Source organism: Dasypus novemcinctus, chromosome X (assembly GCF_030445035.2).
Source record: "Dasypus novemcinctus isolate mDasNov1 chromosome X, mDasNov1.1.hap2, whole genome shotgun sequence".
Lineage (NCBI taxonomy): Eukaryota > Metazoa > Chordata > Mammalia > Cingulata > Dasypodidae > Dasypus > Dasypus novemcinctus.
The window spans coordinates 152,676,872-152,696,469 of NC_080704.1; the positions used below are offsets into that span (position 1 = coordinate 152,676,872).

Below are 19,598 nucleotides of genomic sequence, written 5' to 3' on the forward strand. Positions count from 1 at the left end.
CGTGTACCCAATCATCACTTTCCCTCTCCCTATCAATGGCCCAGCCCCTTTCTTGCCTGTACAGAGTAGGGGCTGGATCACAACTGGCCCATGACCCACGCGCCCCGCCCCCCTCTCCCCCCCACCACTACTCCTTCCATTTGGTACAGATTACTTTGAGTTGGTGATCATAAAACAGGAACAAGGCAGAGTTTACATATGCTTTCTGGTCTAGTTCAGGCACTCCCTGGGGAAGGGAAACTGCACGCTCTCATAAGCAGCTGAGAGCTGGGAGCAATCAGGCCCTTAATGGCCCAAACAGAAAGGGACTACATCACTGAGCACCTCTTGACAGCCAAGGCCTGCCTTCCTGAATGATAATAACATGAAGTTGACTCCCCATACACACATACATGCATGCGCACACACATGGGCAGTTTAGCACCCTGAAAGAGCCATCCCCATTTAAGTTCACTATGTCTTTCCAAAAATCCTAACAGAACTTTTAGAGTGAAATTCTGGAAGGGCTTAATGGAAAACATAATGGTAGGGTGGAAAGAACAGTAGATTACAGCAGCAGAAGACCTTGGATTCTGCTTTCGGATCTTCCATTAATTACATAACTTTGGGCAAGCCTCCCTGGACCACATTTCTCCATTTATAAAACAATGGGATTGGACTAGCTACTTACTCAGGGCCCTTCCACCATTGACACGATAATGAAATGTTCACTCTGGTAGAATTTATTCAGTTACATGTCTGTCTGCCAACTAGACCGTGACCTTTACAAGACTTAAGAACTGTGTGTCTTGGGTAGTGTTGAATGCCCAGCACCTAGCAAAGTGCCATGTGCACAGCAGATGCATATTAAATGTTTACTAAGTGCACCTTCATTTCAAGCACCTGATGACAACAGTGTGCGCCCTTAATCTCAGATCGGCTCCCCAACTCTTTTTTTTTTTGTAGTTAAGATCACTAGAGGAGGATTCGTGTTTTCAAGATCAGTTACATTGTTGTCAGATGGCCAATATCAGAGGCAACCTTTCAACACTCCCACACTGTCTCCTTATTTTGCCTCCTGCTGAAAACACTTCTATATCCTTGGCACCTGTGCTTTGCACCTGACACATAGGAAGCCCTCAATCAATATTAACTGAATGAACATATGAATGCACTTACTTTTCATTTCTCTACTTCTGTGAGATTTACTTTTGCAATAGGGCCAAGAATCTGGTCTCGAATTATAATGCAGTCAAGGGAATAATTAGCCACTGAAGAGCACCATCGTTAGATCGGACATTTCAGTTCATTTTACTATAAAAGATTTTCTCAGCAAATGGGTTTTAAATGCCTAACATTGTGAATGGAGCAATTAGAGCAGCTCTATAAGTAGCCATGCCGAGGGTTGCATCGTTTCTGGCCTCCATTCCAGTTTAATTCACCAACAAAGCCGATTATCTCTATCATTTCGTACTTCCAGAGTCTAAAGACAAGGCTAAGTTGACCCAACCTGCCCTCCACATTTGGGTAAGCCGTGGCTCAGAGAACACAGCAGTTGCAATGTACTGAACATAAGGGCACAAGTGAAGGAAGTAAGTGACGCTTGGGTTGAATCCCAGCTCCTGCACTTTACAAGCTTTGAGATCCTGCTCAAGGAGATTCCTTTCCTCCTGTGTAAAATGGGGCACTGTGAGAAACTGTTCTGTAAACTTCCCAGTAAATCTAGTAGGAGCTCAAAAATGGAAGTGTCTTATGCTAGTGTAGATCCTGCTCCTCCTACAAAGCTGGCAAAATTCAGGAATCGGTTCTCATTTTGGATCTGGCCATTAGCTTTTGGCTGTATGCTCTGCCCTACATTGAGAAGTGGGTACCACCTGTTGTTTTGAGTGAGGGCACCCTGGTTTGGCAGATACATTGTGACTCACAATGCTTGACTGAAACCAAGCAAACTGCTGCCTCATTTACAGAATGGTTCTTCCCCCATCATAAATCCTCTCAGGCTAAGCCTGAGTGATCAAGGATGCAAAAACAACCATTTGGGAAACATGGATGTTTTGCCCTCATTCATATTCTTCTGTAAGTTTAGTCAGTGGGTTCTAGATGGGTCTTCTGGATTTAAAGTCAATACGCCAAATGTTAGTGCAGTATGCATGATTAAGATGAGTAGAAGGGTAAAATAAGGAACAGAAAACTTGGTCATAACCAAAGTAAGGAGATGTGATCAATTTTTTAATCATGGCTCCTCCACTAGCTATAGCTTGGTGACCTCAGGCAAGTTACAATTTCACTGAGCTTCAGTTTTTCAGTTTCCTCCTTTACAAAATGGAGATAATATCTCCTTCTCCAATGGGTTATCATGAGGAATATGATAACTGACAAGAATGGTGATAAAAGCTAACATTTATTGAAGACTTACCATGTGCTGGACACAAGCTAAGTGCTTTTACATTCATTATTCCCTGTGAGGAAGGTATTCTTTTGAGCTCTATTTTATAAATGAGAGAAATGAGACTCATAAAGATAAAATGATCCACTCAAGGTCCCATAGCAAGGAAGCCTGTGGGGCTAAAATTCAAAGCCAGACTTTATAACTCCATAATTGATGCTTGTAACACACTGCCTAGCTCTGGATGGCCATTCCATCCCTCTGTCAATCCCCGGCTACACTCACATTTTCTTCTCACTGCTCTGATCAGCACCTTGATGCCCCACCCCAACAGAACCCAATTCCTCTGCAAACCTTAGGCTAGTACTCACAGTGGTGGTCAGCTTTCCCCCATTCTTCTGGACATACTGGATGGAATCGTGGATCGTTGAGAAGAGACCAAGCAGTACGTTCTCCATGTCATAGATTCTGTACATGCCATTCACCAGTTCTTCGAGAGACAATATGTATTCTCTCCAGTACTTGTCGATCTCCACCACACCAGCCATACAGCCTTGCATGACCACATTGCAGTAGCCACCACAAGGCTTAACCATCATCAGTCCCTGGCAGTAGGAGCAATACCACATTCTCGTGAGCATTCGGCCACAGTCCTTACTGAACTTCAGGTGATCGGTTGTATTGATCACTTCAATTCCAAGATTCAGGGCCTGAAGGAAGATGCGAGTGACTTGCAGAGACTTGGAAACCTGGGTCATAATAAGCTTGGGGAAATTCCCAAATACTTTCAGGTCACGCCTTGCCCCTCGGAGGCACTCATTGATATCTAAGGCCGACTCAGGCAGGCCTGGATTCATAAGCTGGGTATAGATGACTGGAAACAGGCTGTCAAACAATTCATTGACCATGTCATCCACGTTGATATCAGAACCCAGGATGTAGAGAGACACGTCAGTGAAAAATTCGCCCACAAATTCAAAAGCTTGAGGGGTCAGGCTCGGGTAGTTGTTCTTGAACATGGCATTGGTGTAGTTCTTGGCATGTCGAACAACGATTTCAAAGGCCTCTGTAAAATAAGAGATAGAGAAATGCTCACAAATTAAAGCATGAAGATCCAGGTGTAACTGAATTTGAGATTTCACTATCACTGTAGTGATTAATGCCTCATTTGTCTTAAATAATTGACTCATTTTCATTTCTGGGGTTGCATCTACTCCTACAGTTCTTCATACCTATAAATCAACTTTCCTTTCAGAACATGAAGTCCAAACTCTGATGTGCAAATAATTTCTTAAAGTTACAAAGTATATTTCAAATGACAAAAGCCAAGATTCCGTTAACATTTCAGTCTTCCATGAAAATATTGAAGATTAAAATTGGCTAAATGAAAAGGTATTTCTCTTTCTCTCATTGATTTGTTCAGTTAAAAGTAAATTGTACTTCAGGACATTTCATTTATAGACAGAGATAAATATTTGACAAGAAACCATGTACTGTATAAACTCTTAACAATTTGTTCAGCCGCGGAGGAGAGGCAAGTTCTGAGGCAAGAATACAAGCTATCATGAATTTAATTTTTTGGGTAGATTTTCTCCAGATAGTTTTAAAGGAAACTTTCTGAAAGAATGCCAAATCTGGAAATGGAATTTATCCATTGAATGGGTGTCTGGATGGAAAAAAGAATCCATGTACGTATCTATATATTTGATGTTGAAAATAACACCTCTAGTATTTGCAAGCTGAACATCTGGAAGGATAACTGCTAAGCTTCCTTGTTAAATTCCGCTTCCACATGGCTTGGAAGCCTTATCTCTACAGAGACCACTAATTCATGATTACATCTGCTGCACCAACCCTTTGGAATAAGGCCCAATTATTGCCACTGGTTTGAGAAAGAAAGTTGTAATATCCCCATTTTATTTTCTCCAAACTGCAACACTTGGACCCAGATTTTCTCAAATAATCAGAGTGAGTTACACATTTATATGAGGCACGGGAAAACGATCACAATAATAGGTTTTTCAAGAAATAAGAGTTTGAAAACCAACAAAATAATCAAGTTTCCTGAGACATTTAAAATAAACTTAGTACTTTCTTTAATTTCCTTCCAAAGTGCAAAGGTCCATGGCAGATGTACTCCAAATGATCACAGCCCATGAGCCTTGAAAAAATCAAATCATTACCCTTTTCAGACTACTGGAGAGAGTGTACTCCAAGAGCTCCTTGGGATCACTTAGTCCAACATCTCAGCCATCTGTGGAGAAGTGAGCCCCAGGCTGTGCCACCACCATCTGCCCCAGATCCCGCATCAGGTAAGACATGGTCCCTAGATTCTTCCCTTGGGCTTATGACATGCCCAGCAATGATGAGCAGATGCCAGTGCAATTCTACTGGGCTTACAAGTCCATTTAATCCAAGTCATCTTCCTTTCCTTCAATTGCAGCGTGTTCATTTCCTTACTTGTTTTGTTTTCTTTAGAACATTAAGCAATTTCTGGAAAAGTGTCTCTATCTTATAATAATCTCTTCCTAACCCCATGCCACACTTTATTCCCAGCCCTTGAAACTAAAAGTTGGATAAGGCCTAAAAATCAACTAGCCCAATACCAAAGGACTAGTTAATAAATTCTTTAAAATCATCAGAAATTTAGGGATTGTAAACTATTCCTTCATTTTACTTCTAGCTAGCAATATATTGTACTCTAGGCTCTGTGCTAGGTACTAGGGGTATATAAGTGTTGGGTAGTTGGAGATTAAAAGCTATACCATACTTGCCACAAAAGTTACTCACAAGCTATATGATTTAGAGTTTACAAACTTTTCCAAATATATTATGACACATAATCTTCCTAACAATCCTCTGAATTTGTTATTATAATTCCCTGCCTTATAGATGAGGAAACTGAGGATAAGCAGAGTTAAAGCACTTTTCCAAAGTCACACATCTACAAAAAACAAAATGGAGAACTCAAACTGGAGTCTCCCAGGTACGGAATAACTCTAGCTGCCCTACAGCCAACCCTTAAATTCTCAAAAAGCTTTGTGGAAGGATAAGTTCAACTTTAACTTCCTTATTTTCCCACTGTCTTCCCTTCTGTGAATGGAAATGTACTAGAAGAAATTATAGCCTAAGAACAACAAACCAGAGCCCCTGTTTTGCCTTTCCTTGGGGGCATTGTGAGGTGAGAGGGGAAGACTGCTGCTGAGATGCCACCACTCAATCCTTCCAGGTACCCTAAAATGAATTCTCTACAAGGAATATTTTATGTCAAGTACAGTGCATTCATTTTCTAATGTGCAAAGTATATGACAATGAAATTCCATGGACAAGGAGACCATACAGTTTTGGTTTTTTTTTTAGTTTTTGTACTACCACTGCTGGATCAATAGAAAAAGAAAATTACAAAAGATCATGAACTCCTCTGCAGAAAGAACAATAACAACAAATATTGTCAGGAGTAAGGGTCAGAAGGTCATATATATCCTCAAGTTCATACATGCTCCCTGCTCCAGAACCCACGTTCCTGAGTTTTGCCCAAGCCCCTTTCCTCTGTATCATAGGACAACACAGCAAACCATAACTGCTCAAGTTTAGGCTCCATGGGGACTAATAGGGACTAATACTAGCTGAAATGTGATGCTCGGCTTTTCTTGGTACCTTGAGGTTTTATGAAATGATGCCAATGGCTAGAATGACTGTAAAGAAGTTCGGCCTATTGATTTTTTTTTTCAGATAACAATGTACACATCAGCTAGAGAGGTCTTCTTTCGTCTCTGCCCTGGGAAGAAGTCAAGAGTTATTTATGTCCAGGACAAACTGGAACAAAGTATATTAAATCAGAGCTATCATGAACAATTTGACACTGGGCAGAAACTATTCTAAATATTTTTACAGTATACAGAAAGATAAATGGTACAGAAAAATAGATCCAATAAATTTAATTAATACAGGTCTTAATATATAAGTGTTGCTAGAGTTCCAGATGACTCCATCACCATCCTGTTCATCATTATTTAGATACACTCTAGTGTGAAGGTCCTTCTGCAGTCAGGGTACTCAGAAAGGGACACAAAATTCTCCATATGTCATTTTGATTCCCATGGTGTGCAATCTAGCTATTACCTCTAAGTGGTAAAATAACAACTTCTGTCATTTTTTCCTATTTTTTAATTTTTGAAATTATAGAATTTATAGGATTACATAAGCATAATGTGCGGTCACCCCTCGGGCTGAAGTGTGGTTTGCTGGCCTGGCGGGGGAGCAGCCGCGGCAGGCCAAGCCGCTGCCCCTATAATAGGGTGGCTGGTGGGACTCACCGCCACCCCTGAAGGGAGCTCGGCATGGGCGCAGAGTGCCCTCGGGTCTCCCCTTCTCGGCAGCCATGCTTCCGCGGCCGCCCCTCCTCCCGGATGGCGCCACACGATGCCTGTGGGGCGGCACCCTTCTTCTTCTTTCTCCCTGCGCAGGGCGGAAAATTCCAGTCTGCCCTTTTCCCCTCCCCCGACAGCAGCAGCAGCCAGGCGTGGGCGGGAAACTCAAGTCTGCCATCCACCCCAGCAACAGCAGCCACCAATCCCTAAACCCTGCCCCTTCCCCCAGCAACAGCGACAGCCAATCCCTAACCACTACCCCTCCCCCGTCCAGTACCTCCCACTGACCTTTCGCCGGCAACCAATCAGAACAGGGCGTGGCTTCGACCAATCAGCCTTCCCCAGCCCCTATAAAACTGTTGCCTCTCCCTCAATAAAGTGGACTTGCGTGTTTACCTTGTCTCCGCGGTAGTTCTTCTGCTGTATGCCCTCCAGTCCTGAGAGCCCCCGACAAGGGCCTGGCCTCCCTTGTCCCCAGTTCGTCGCCTGCTTCTCCGGGCGACCCCCTCGTCACCGGCTTTGCCTGGCGACCCCATCAGCCGAACCGCGCAACCCCTTGTGAGACCGACCCCTCGTCCCGAGCGGGACCGACCCCTCGTCCGCAGCCAGACCCCACCTCTACCGACCGAGCAAACCGTCGCAATAATGTAGAAAATACAGCGATCACATATACAGCCCTATTGTTGACACTTTGTTACATTAATGAAAGAATATTAATACTATACTATTAACTGTAGTCCATAGTTTGGATTAGATGAATTTCTTTCTCAGATACCACCTGTGGCAGTTTGATATTATTTATGAATTCCAAAAATAGATGCTGGATTGTGTTTGTAAACTGGTCTATTCCTCTGGGCATATTAGATTGTATTAGAGTCAGAGGTTTCACGAGTACTTTATTAAATCACGATTAGGGCTTTTATTTGACCACATCATTAGGGTGACCCAGTTTCAGTCCCCACACCCCGAAACTTTGTGAGTTATATAAAGGGATGCTCAATCAAAGGCAGGAAAGTAAATACATGGAGAAAGAGAACACAGAGAGTTTAGTTTTGGATGCTGGAGCCCCTGGGAGAAAGCTGAGCTGGTCACTTGATAGTCTGCAGCTGAAAAGACAATAGCCCTGAACAGCTGAGAAAGCCTGGAAATAAACAAGCCTTGGGAGAGAGATAAGCCTTATCCTAGCCTACAGTTGAGATTGGAAGGAGCTGGGACCACACAGAGCCTTAGGTGGAAGAAAAAGGCTGAACCCTTGCAGATGGTGGTAGCCATCTTTCACCTACTTTGGTGACAGAGGTAATTTACTCTTCATGGCCTTGTGACTGTAAGCTTATACCTCAAATAAATGCAATTTATAAAAACCAACATACTTCTGGTATTTTGCATCAGCGCCCCTTTGGCTGACTAATACACTGTCCTATTATTAAAAGCCTATATTAGTGTAGTACATTTGTTATAATTCATTAAAAAACCCTACATTTTTGTAAATATATTAACTATAGTCCATCATTTACATTAGGGTTCACTGTGTCATACAGTCCTGTTTTATCTTTTAATTTTTATTCTAGTAACATATATATGACCTAAAATTTCCTCTTTAAATATCATTCACATATGTAACTGTTGCTAATTACACTCACAATAATATGCTACCATCACTAACGACCAATTCCAAAACTTTACAATCAACCTATATAGAAACTCTGTATAAATTAAGCATTAACGTTCCATTCGTTACACCCAACTCAGCTCCTGATAACCTGTATTCTAGATTCTAAGTATATGGCTTCCTCTCTTGATGTAGACTTAACCATCCCAGGGTCCACAGGATGGAGGGATAGAGTATAGATTAGAGCGGACTTACTGGTGTTCTGTTGGGGAATTGTTGTGATTAGTAAGGGAAAATATTGTAATATCGATGAGGAGAAAGTGGCCACAGTAGCTGCTGAAGGTAGGGAGAGAGAAGAAGAGACATGATGTGGGTGCATTTTCAGGATTTGAACTTGTTTTGGGTGGTGCTGCAGGGACAGATGCTGGGCATTGTGTGTCCTGCCATGGCCCACTGGATGGACTGGGGGAGAGTGTAGTCTCCAATGTAGACCACTGTCCATGTGGTGCAGCAGTGCCCCAAAATGTATTCACCAGGTGCAGGGAATGTGCCACAATGATGGAAGAGGTTGTTGATGTGGGAGGAGTGAGGTAGGGGGGTGGGGGTATATAGGGACCTCATATTTTTGTATGTAAATTTTAAAAGAAAATAAAGAAGAAAAAATAAAAATAATAAGCGTATGGCTTCACTTAATCTAATTATTTCATATCAATGAGATCATACATATTTGTCTTTTTGTGGCTGGCCTATTTCAATCAGCATAATGTCTTCTACGTTCTCCCATTGCCCTGGTTTGTCTTTTGTGAATCCCAGAAAATTATGTTGTTAAGCTAACCTATACCTGTGCCTATAAATGCAGTGTAGATGGGCCTTTTGATTAGATTCAGTTAATGGACCTTTAATTAGGTCACTTGATTAGAACACTTCCTCAGACCTTAGAACTCTGTAAGAGCTACATAAATGATGCGTGACCCAGGCTGAGACTCTGCCCTCTTATTGAGGTCTTATATAAACTGATAACTGTAAGGAGAAATACGCAGAGAAAGACAGCTGCGATTCTGGCCCTACCATGTAAAAGGACTACAGAAAGACAAAAATTCCAGAGAGGCTGAGAGAGGTTCTAGAGGCCAGAGTCTGTGTATGCTCTAAATCGGCAGAGTACCGAGGCAAGAAAGAGGCCCCCAACAGGCTAGGCCCTTGGAGCAGCTCAAACCTGAAAAGATTAACCCTGCCATGTACTTATCACCCACAGCTGAGCTCCAAAAGAAAGCAACCTGGAAAAGAAGGCAAAGACCTAGGCTGAGAGCCGCCATTTTGCCTCGACAAATGGAAGGACTCCAGGGTCTGCCAGCAGCTAACCTTTAGTTAGGTGGATTCACTGATGATGCCTTGATTTGAACATTTTTGAGACCTCAGAACTGTAACCTTTTACCCCTAACAAGTATCCCATTATAAAAACTAACCCATTTCTGGTATTTTGCATTGGCAGCCTTAGCAATTAAAACACCCATAATTGTCCCATGGGTGACATTCATTCCTTTTAACAGCTGAATAATACTCCATTTTATGTATATACCACATTTTGTTTATCCATTCATCTGCTGATGGACACTTGGGTTGCTTCCATCTTTTGGCAGTTGTGATAATGCCACAATGAATATTGGTGTGCAAATATGTTTCTGAGTCCCTGCTTGCAATTCTTTTTGCTATATACCTAATAGAGTGATTACCTGGTCACATAATAATTCTCTACTCAGCCTCCACAGAGGCTGCACCATTTGACACTGCCACCAGCAAAGATTGACTGTTTCTATTTTTCACGCCTGCTCCAACACTTGTAGTTTTCTGTGTTTATTTTTAACAGGGGCCATTCTAGTGGGTATGAAATGGTACTATGCACTTTCAAAGTAACTAGTGATGTTGAACATCTATTCATATGTTTCTTAAGACATTTGCATAACTTTTTTGGGAAACATCTATTTTTTTTTTCATTTTTAAATCTGGCTCTTTTTATTATTGATTTGTAGGATTTCATTATATATTCTGTGTATTAAACCCTTATCTGGTATGTGGTTTCCAAAAGTACATCTCTATTACAAGGTGGTAAGAATGTGATGATGCATGGGGAAAATACAATTAATGTAATTTATGGAATATAATTGACAGTAATACTGTAATAATCGTGGATCAATATCAAAGAAAGTACTATATCAAAGCTAAGGGTCAATAATGGGGGAATGGGAATTTTATTTTGGACTAAGAAAAACATTAAAAAATTTACTGAGGTGATAACTACACAATTCTTCAATGAAAGTGAGAACCACTGACTGCACACTTTGGATACAAGGCATGGGACTGTATAACACAGTGAACCATGAGGTGGAAGATGGACTGTGGTTAACACTAAAAATATGAAAGTGTTCTCTCATGAACTATAACAAATGTAAAATACTAATACATGGGGTTAATAATAGGGGGTGGAGGTGGGAAAATACACCAAATGTAAGCTGTGGACCACAATTAGAGGTAATAATTTGTAACCTCACAACTAAATTAATAAAAATTACATATTAAAAAAAAGATGCCATACAAACCAGCTTGAGAACTTCATATTCCTTCTGTTGCCTAATACCATTTTGTGGAAACAAACATATTTATTTTGAATGGTTGCTGTAAATTTGATCTCCAGATTAATGGTAGGTAATTTTAGTACTCATAATCTGAAAGTATACTATTATTGTAAGGAGCAACAGTTGACATAATCACCTTCATCAAAATAACATCTCTTTTCACATGTTAAAAAAAAAAAACCCTTACATGAAATTCTGATTACCTCAGTTTCTATTATCCAAAACACCATGTCCAGTTTTCAAAGGAAAATACAAGCCGTGCTAAGAGGTAAGAAAAGGCACAGTCTGGAGAGACAAAGCAAATATTGGAATCACATATGGCACAGATTTTAGATATATCAGACAATTTAAATAATTATGCTTCATGTTTTAAGGGTGCTACTGGAAAAAGTAAATAACATGCAAGAAAAAAGGGTAATGTAAGTCAAGATTGGAATCTCTAAGAAAGAGTAAAAAGTAAAAAGGAGTTGCTAGAAATCAAAACCAGAACAGAAGGAAAATATTCATTTATTAAACAGAAATGAAGAATATTCTTTGTGGAAAGAACCAGTGAGCTTGAGATATGTCAATAGAAATTTCCCAAACTGAAACGGAAAGGGAAAAAGAATGAAAAACAGAACAGAATATCTAGGAACTGTGGGACAAATTCAAAAGTTTTGATATATACATAATTGCAATTCCAGAGAGGAAAGGGAGGAAGAATGGAAAGAACAAATATTTGAAGTGATAATGGCTGAAAATTTTCTAAAATTTATTACAAAGAGCAAACCATAGATCCAGAAATCTCAGAGAACCTGTCTGAGCAGGATCTCAGAGCAAACCAAAGTAGATACAACCCCATGTAGTGGTGCTCCTGAGGGCTGCGGAGACATCCAGGTCCTACGGTCATGGCAGATGGCTCGGGAGTTCAGTGCCTTGCCAGTGGGCCCTACCTTGGAATTTGTGCTCCTGAGTGTGATGGAGTTAGACTCAGATGTGATTTCTCTATACATGCCTCTTCTGTCACTTTTACTGAACCTGTGGTTGACACTGGGATGGGTATATGGCCAGGAGACTTGAATCTCTGGACTGTCCATGTGCCAGCTGAGCCCTTAGCCTCAGCAGAGTTGCAACACCTACTCTCCAGTTCGTTGGACTTCGGCCAGCTAACAAGGAGGTGAGGATGGCCAAACACCACATGAGGGAACCAAGAGAGTCTACAGCTGCAAGCAGGAGAATCCCATCCATCAGCTACATGGGACCTAAGCCCCTTCTTGATATAGAGGTGGAGTGGACATCACCATCCCAGGGTCCTCAGGATAGAGGAATAAAATATGGATTACAGTGGACTTATTGGTATTCTACTATAGAACTATTGTGACTAGTAATGGAAGATCTGTAGCACTGAGGCGTGGAAAGTGGCCACGGAGTTGCTGAAGGCAGACAGAGGGGAAAAGAGGTGTGATATGGGGGCATTTTTGGGACTTGGAGTTATCCTGAATTATATTACAGGGACAGATGCAGGGCATTATATATCCTGCCATTATCCACTCAATGGACTGGGAGAGAGTGTAAATTACAATGTAAATTATATTCCACGCTGGGAGGCAGTGTTCCAAAATGTATTCATCAAATGCAATGAATGTACCACACTAATGAAAGAAGTTGTTGATATGGGAGGAATGGGGGGTGTGGGGAGTAGGGTATTTGGGAACCTCTTATATTTTTGAATGTAACATTGTGTGTGATCTATGTATCTTTAATAAAGAGATAATAATAAGAAAAAGAAAAAAAAAAGAGTGAACCTTGATGTAAACTATGGACTTTTGTTTCAATTGATGATATATTACTATTAATGAATGTATCTCACCAATGCAAGCTGTTAATAACAGGTAGAATTGTGGGGTATATTGAAACTCTATCATCTGCTCAAATATTTGGTAAATCTGGACCTGTTCTAAAATTAGTCTATTAATTTTTTTTAACTAAAAGAAAACAAAACTGGACCTTGGAATTTAGTCCTGGATGGAACTAGTGACTACAACCATTGAAAAGCGTTACCTTGCTCACTCTTTTTTCCCCTCAATCTGCGTTGACATTTCTTTTATGAGTTAGGGAGTTGTGCCATTCAATAGATTCCATATGGCATCGATGCAATTTTAATTGGAAAAACCACCAGGAAAAAAGTTAATGGACCAAAACACCCAAATAAGTAACACATTTCAATGTTATTTTTCAATACTTAAATATTTTTTAAAATCACCCACATAAAAACAGCAAGTTTAAGTTGTAAGAAAAGCCTCACATTTTCTAGATTGTCTCTAAGACAAGACACTAAAAACATTGCTCCAATTTCTGTTGTTTTTTTCCTGGTATTTATGTTTCACATTAATTTAACTAGGATTGAGTATGTTTAGAAATAAGTTGCTATTAAATGTAAGCTATTTATACATGCCCATGACCAGACAGAAAATGTGCATAGTCTTGCTTCTTAAGTTTCACACACTGGACTTCTAAATGACAATGATTAGTAATGATGAAATTAGGGAAAGAATGAATGAAAGAAAAATATTTTTTCTTTAAAGGGTATTAAAATTCAATTTTATCAGTTTTGATCATAAACAGAGGTCCCCACCTCTGGCCCAAAATATCTAAAACCAAACTAGAGAAGTGAATTGCTTCTTTACTTCCTTAGGCTACAAATTCTCTGGGTGGGCATGGAGAAAGGAAATATTGCTGCTTTGTGGTTCCTGGGAAACTGTGACATCAATCTTCATTGGAATATTAATGTGCAAATCATCCTAATAAGAAAGAGGCAAATTTATCCCTTCCCTTTCCTATGCTATGTCTTGAAACTTTTCAGAACTGTTCAAATCTAAGGTTTTACTATAGTACTATAAATTACCACTACTCATATATGCTGACAAATTATAACATGCCTCTTTTTGCCGTGTCCCTTTCCTTCTCGTCTATTGAATTCTCAGTCTTTTTATCATGTGCCTCTGAAAGAATGCCAGATGGAGGTCAGTGAATGTTGCCATAAGAAGAAAAAAGGAAATAAGTTTACCTGCCACATCTCAATGCTGTTAGGATAAAAAGTACAATGATCCACAGCATGTGTTTTAGCCAAGGGATTATGTGGGTCAGTTCACACTCTGGATTGTGAATTTGCTTCTATAAAATGAGTTAGGCCAGATGAAGATGTTAATTTAATTGAGCAGACATATGTCAAGATTGTTCATAAACATAAGTGCTGGTGCATCTTGCCACCACATACCATCACCAAGGAAAGCATGCTGCTGGCACATAACCAGCTGAACAGAACAGATTCACCATGTGCCATTATAGACCAGAGAGGCCAATTCAAAGGATGCCCTCAAAGACTCCTCAATGAATATCCCTAACTACCAGGAAATTTATGAGTCTGCAAAAACTGACCACCCCCTCACCCCATTAGCTCAATTGATTCGGATCATTTATCCTCCATTAACTCTCGTGACCAACTAGTTTGCTTTAACCTTCTAGGCCCTGTGATTCATATAACTGAACATTTTTCCCTCCTCACATTTGTTATCAGAAATCTACAAGTCAATTTTATGGTCTACCTCGAAAAAGCACAGTATAGTTCATGGCATGTATTTTGTGTCATGACCTTAGGCCTGGCCCATCTTACTTTTCTACTGGTATTTCACCCCTTTGCCTGATTGTTCTTATGTATTTTAATATGTGTCTTGCCTTTATTACATGCATTTATAATTTTGGGGACATGCTGGGATGCAAATAAATAGATAAGTTTAGGGGAAAGAGAGAGGAGCTGTACCTGTCATTTCAAGACAAGACATCATTTCATCATGTTTTCACAAGTTTGAGTCCCAAGTACACAAATGACTGTATTCCTAAGTGTCCAGGCCCTTACCAGAGATGCATTGGCAGTCCAACATTGCCTTCCCCATCAGTTGTCAGGGCCCTCAGTTGAATTCACATACATCATCTTTCTAAAATCTTTCATCTTTATTTACCCTTTTTCCATATATAAAGCATTGGGTCAATGTATACAACAACTTTAAAATTAAAAAGGCAGTAACAAAGCAGGCTTCATCACAATGCCAGATATTTCTGTTTCACACTGGATTCACAAACAAGTAACCCATGAGAAGACTAGGATAGTGTCTAAATAGAAGAATGTATGGAAATCCAGATTATTATGTGTACCTTAAGTCAATAAAATTTTTAAGAACAATTTGTCTTGCACAAGGAGTGGGTCTTATAAATTCATTTTTCCATGGGCACACCAAGAATAACTCTGTTTCTCATAAGAGAATTTTATGAGTGAGCATTATTCATGCTGGACCATACCTTACCCAATCATCTCAATCAGTTAATTTCTGTTGAAAGACAGGATCTGTGGTCTTTTTAAAAATTCTTCTCTGTCTCCCTGACCTTCTCTGTACAAGCCAACTCTTAGTTGATTATACATTCTTATTTATTCAAGGAACCCATGGTTAAGAAATCAAACATGATTATAGATGTTTTCCTGAAGTCCCTTTCTTGGAAGGGCAATGACATCTACCAAAAGAGGCATCAGAGTCTCATGTGTTAAAGTTTTCAATTTATTATTTACAAATGAAAGCCTGATAGCATCCAAGGGAGTAAAGCTCTACAGTTCCTCCCAATATTCACATACTCAGTATTTAAAAAGAGTTTGCCAAATCAGGCCACTTAAATTAAAATCTTTTCTTAAAAACAGGTCTTTCTTGGTGGGGTGGTATATGAGAATCCTGTATTTTGCGCATGATTGTTCTATAAACCTACAAGTTCTCTAATAAAGAAAAACACAGATTCTTCTAAGGAGTTTATGAGAAACAGAAGGTAGATTACTACAGTCACAAGAATAATAGCTTATATCTTAGCTAGCCCCTCAAAATCACGGAAATTCTCTAGGTCTGCTTATTGATTTCTCAACTTGTGACATTTTCTTTTTATAATATATGACCATAATTCCATGAATCAAGGCTAAAGAGTTTCTCATCCTGACCACTTACTATTACTAACCATAGATTAGGAAAATAAGAACAGGTTTTGGGAACACAGAAAATAAAAGATGCTATTCCCTAAGGAGGGAATAGCTTAATTTAAAGGCTTAAATGCAATCATTCTGGTACTACCTTTATCCAATTAAAAAAAAATTCCCTTTAGATATTGAAAAGAAAGAGCAAAGCAATCAGGGGATAGTTTGTATTGTTGTTGCGGCAATGCGTGTGTTTGACACAGTCTTGCTCTTGCCTGCTATCTTTCCCCATTTAACCACTTAAACACTAAATTAGTATTCTAAGAACGGGCAATTTTTAATAGTTTATGCAACTAATATTAATAGAGAGTATTGGGTCTGTAATGACTTTTTAAGAATTCCCATAGCACTTTGTATTTGTGCAAGTTCTTCACAGCCAAAGCTTGAGTGATTACAAAAGCAACAGACTTTGTGGTGATGAATGCACAACTCAGTGATTATACTGAGAGCCATTGATTGTACAATTTGGATGGATTGGCTGGAGTGTGAATATATCTCAAGAAAACTTCTTTCAAAAATTTTTCTAAACCCCAACAGACTCGTCTTCTCTATGGTAACTGGACAGTTCATTCCAATATTCCCCCTCAATAATGAAAAGTTCCAGGGAAACGGACTTGGCCCAGTGGTTAGGGCGTCGGTCTACCACATGGGAGGTCTGCGGTTCAAACCCCAGGCCTCCTTGACCCGTGTGGAGCTGGCCCATGCGCAGTGCTGATGCGCGCAAGGAGTGTCCTGCCACGCAGGGGTGTTCCCCGCGTAGGGGAGCCCCACGTGCAAGGAGTGCACCCATAAGGAGAGCCGCCCAGTGCGAAAGAAAGTGTAGCCTGCCCAGGAATGGCGCCGCCCACACTTCCCGTCGACAACAGAAGCGGACAAAGAAACAAGATGCAGCAAAATAGACACAGAGAACAGACAACGGGGGGGGGGGGGGATTAAATAAAAAAAAAAAGTTCCAGGCCTGAGTTGGCTTAAATATTTTTACATATACCCTCCCAAGGCCCTGTTCATTCATACACTCAACGAGGACTCACGGAAGCAATTTTCTTTTTGTTTTTTATATAGAGAGAGCCATAAAACTCATTGTCCACTCTCTTGCAAAAGATGAGGTAGATCTGGTGATAAGAGATCCCAAGCGCCAGAGGTTAGGGCCATTGCATCACCTGATGAGCTAGACCACAGTCTTGCAAAACACTTATCCCAACAAAATTTTAACCTGTTTTGGACCTAAATCATCACAGACCCTTGACATTATGTGAAGTTAATAACATTAGCTATTTGCTAGAGAACTATTCAAAGACCATTTTTGAAGCATCTAAGCTTTCTCATCAAACTGGTTGCACTTGTATAGAAATACATTTTTTTTCATTTAGCATTTATTGAATGCATACTATCTTCTAGGCTCTAAGTAAAACATGCAAGTATTATGGTCCCTACACCCCAGAGGCTTGCAATAGCTAGTTGAAATAAAATAGTGGATGGCTTATCTCATTTGAAAAGCATAAAGTACCATATAGATATGAAATTACATTTTGTTCTGACAATCTCTTCTAGCCTAGGTATATATAGTATATATGGCAACACAATTGCCATAACATATCTATAAATTGCCTCATCTCATGTCATTTCAGAGTTTTAAATGTTGAGTCCTTATTTTATTCTCTTCCTACTTTAATTGAAAAGCTAGTCTTTGTAAAAAAAGCACCAGGTCCTCCCTGGAGCCACAGTTCCTTTAGAGAGCAGAATCACTGGCCAGGATCCTGACAGTTTCATTGACCTTAGTCTCCCACTGGGTAGTGCAGCACAGGAAAGCACAGGGAAAATGAGGGCTAGGGGACTGATGAAGGTTGGCTTGATTATTAACTCAGGGGGAGAGTGCAGTTTAGGTGCCGTTGGGAGGCTCTGGCAGCAGGTAAAGACCTGGCAGGAAGGTAAGTACCACCAGTGACTCTAGTAGAATTCAATAGCAGGTGAGAAGAGGTGGCACACAGGCAAAGCTCAGCCACATAGCTTTCCCCTGAGCTGGCAAAAGGGAGGAATGCTTTACCTTGAGCAAACTGCTTTTATATTCTATAAGATCTTATATTCTATAATCTTTATAAGAATGATTTTTCTTCCACACTGGAAATGAGTTACTTGTGTGTACATGCATGTGTATTTGTGTGTGTGTGTGTCGGGCATGAGTCTATGTAAGAGAATGGGACGGTAGGAGTGGGGAATCTCCATGATTATGATTACAACCTGGCAAAAAATAAAGTGAGCTAGTAAGACAATTTAAATCTTACTCTGAAGAAGTCCCTGGTGAGGTTGTACATGTTGACCTCTGCTTCCCTCAATTTTCTTATAAGGTCACCAAGACATGGAAGTGATTACTGTGATTCATAATTATGCCTTCACTGTTGGAGGTTTTGATAAATGTGGAATGTTCCTGAAAATATCTGTAATGTTTAAATGCAGAAGGAGGCATGTTTACAATTTCACGAGTATCAAGCACCTAAAGTAAAGAATTCTTCCTCAGGAAGAATTTAAGATTAAGTAAAGGTGACTCTGTGGACTTTCTCACGAATCAAACTTTTCTCTGTTCTTCCAGCAGGTGTTTGGAAATCTCTTTTTGAAATCTCCTTTCCTTTGTTTAAAAAGAAAAGTATTGTCATTTACCCACAAATCCAGTGTGTACATACCTGAGTACTTCCTATGACTTTTCTTCCTTCAAACCCACCTCACCCCTACTTCCTGCCTTGATTTTTTGGATGAAGAGCCAGTTCTCCTGAATCAAGCTTTGGCAGATAAAATAGAAAAAGTCTACAGTACCAGTATGACCTATGAGGCCGGTCATCTAATCTCTCTAGGCTTGAATAAAACACTAATTGGTACCTGTTTGCACCAAACTGAGCTAAATTCTGAGGCTAGCCTGCCACCTCAGTTCTGACCTGTAGCAATTGTTTGGCCCTTCAGGAACAACCCTAAAATCCTGAAAACCTAGTACAAATTCAAAGGAATGATTAAGGGAAACAAACATCTCTTTTAATAAAAGCTCAATTGATTCTGTTTAGAAGAACGTCAGACTTTCTCTAGACACAAATATATAAAGAAATGCAATAGTTGCTTGAAGTCAATGCTAAATGTCATAAAAACAAGCGCATGTGATGTTAATGTCTAATGCCTGGGTGACCTAATGGAACTGGACCTTCCAAATAATCTTATTAAACAGTTGATTACTTTTGACAAAATGCGGAAATAAGCTTAAGAGGAAGTTTTTAAAATTGAGAGCTAGCGACAGAAATGATCCAAGAATCTTAACCTGGAAGAGAAGCGGGTGTGGTCAGAAAGACAAGGAACCATTCCCACAAACATAAAAGCTTGATTCATTTTGTATTAAAATAGTCCCTACTTTGTATTGTCTGAGTACCTCAGGCAATCATCCTATGCAATATTGCAACCTATGAGAGGGAGCCAGGTCCTGACCTAGAAAAGGAAGTGCGCCCCCTAGTGCTAGCTCAATCAAGTGCAGGATCAGAGAGGAGGGCCATTTGTCCTCAAGCCTCTAACAAATCACAAGTCTATATTTGCAGAAGACCAA

At 40.1% G+C, this 19,598-nt stretch overlaps 1 protein-coding gene across 1 annotated transcript in view; it reads right to left on the bottom strand.

The window, feature by feature from the left end:
* Positions 1–19,598, bottom strand: part of GPC3 (glypican 3) — a 514,875-nt gene that overhangs the window by 253,931 nt on the left and 241,346 nt on the right. The window contains exon 3 of the mRNA XM_058292375.2: positions 2,737–3,431. Within this exon, the coding sequence (XP_058148358.1) occupies positions 2,737–3,431 (695 nt within the window). The remainder of the gene's footprint in view (positions 1–2,736; positions 3,432–19,598) is intronic.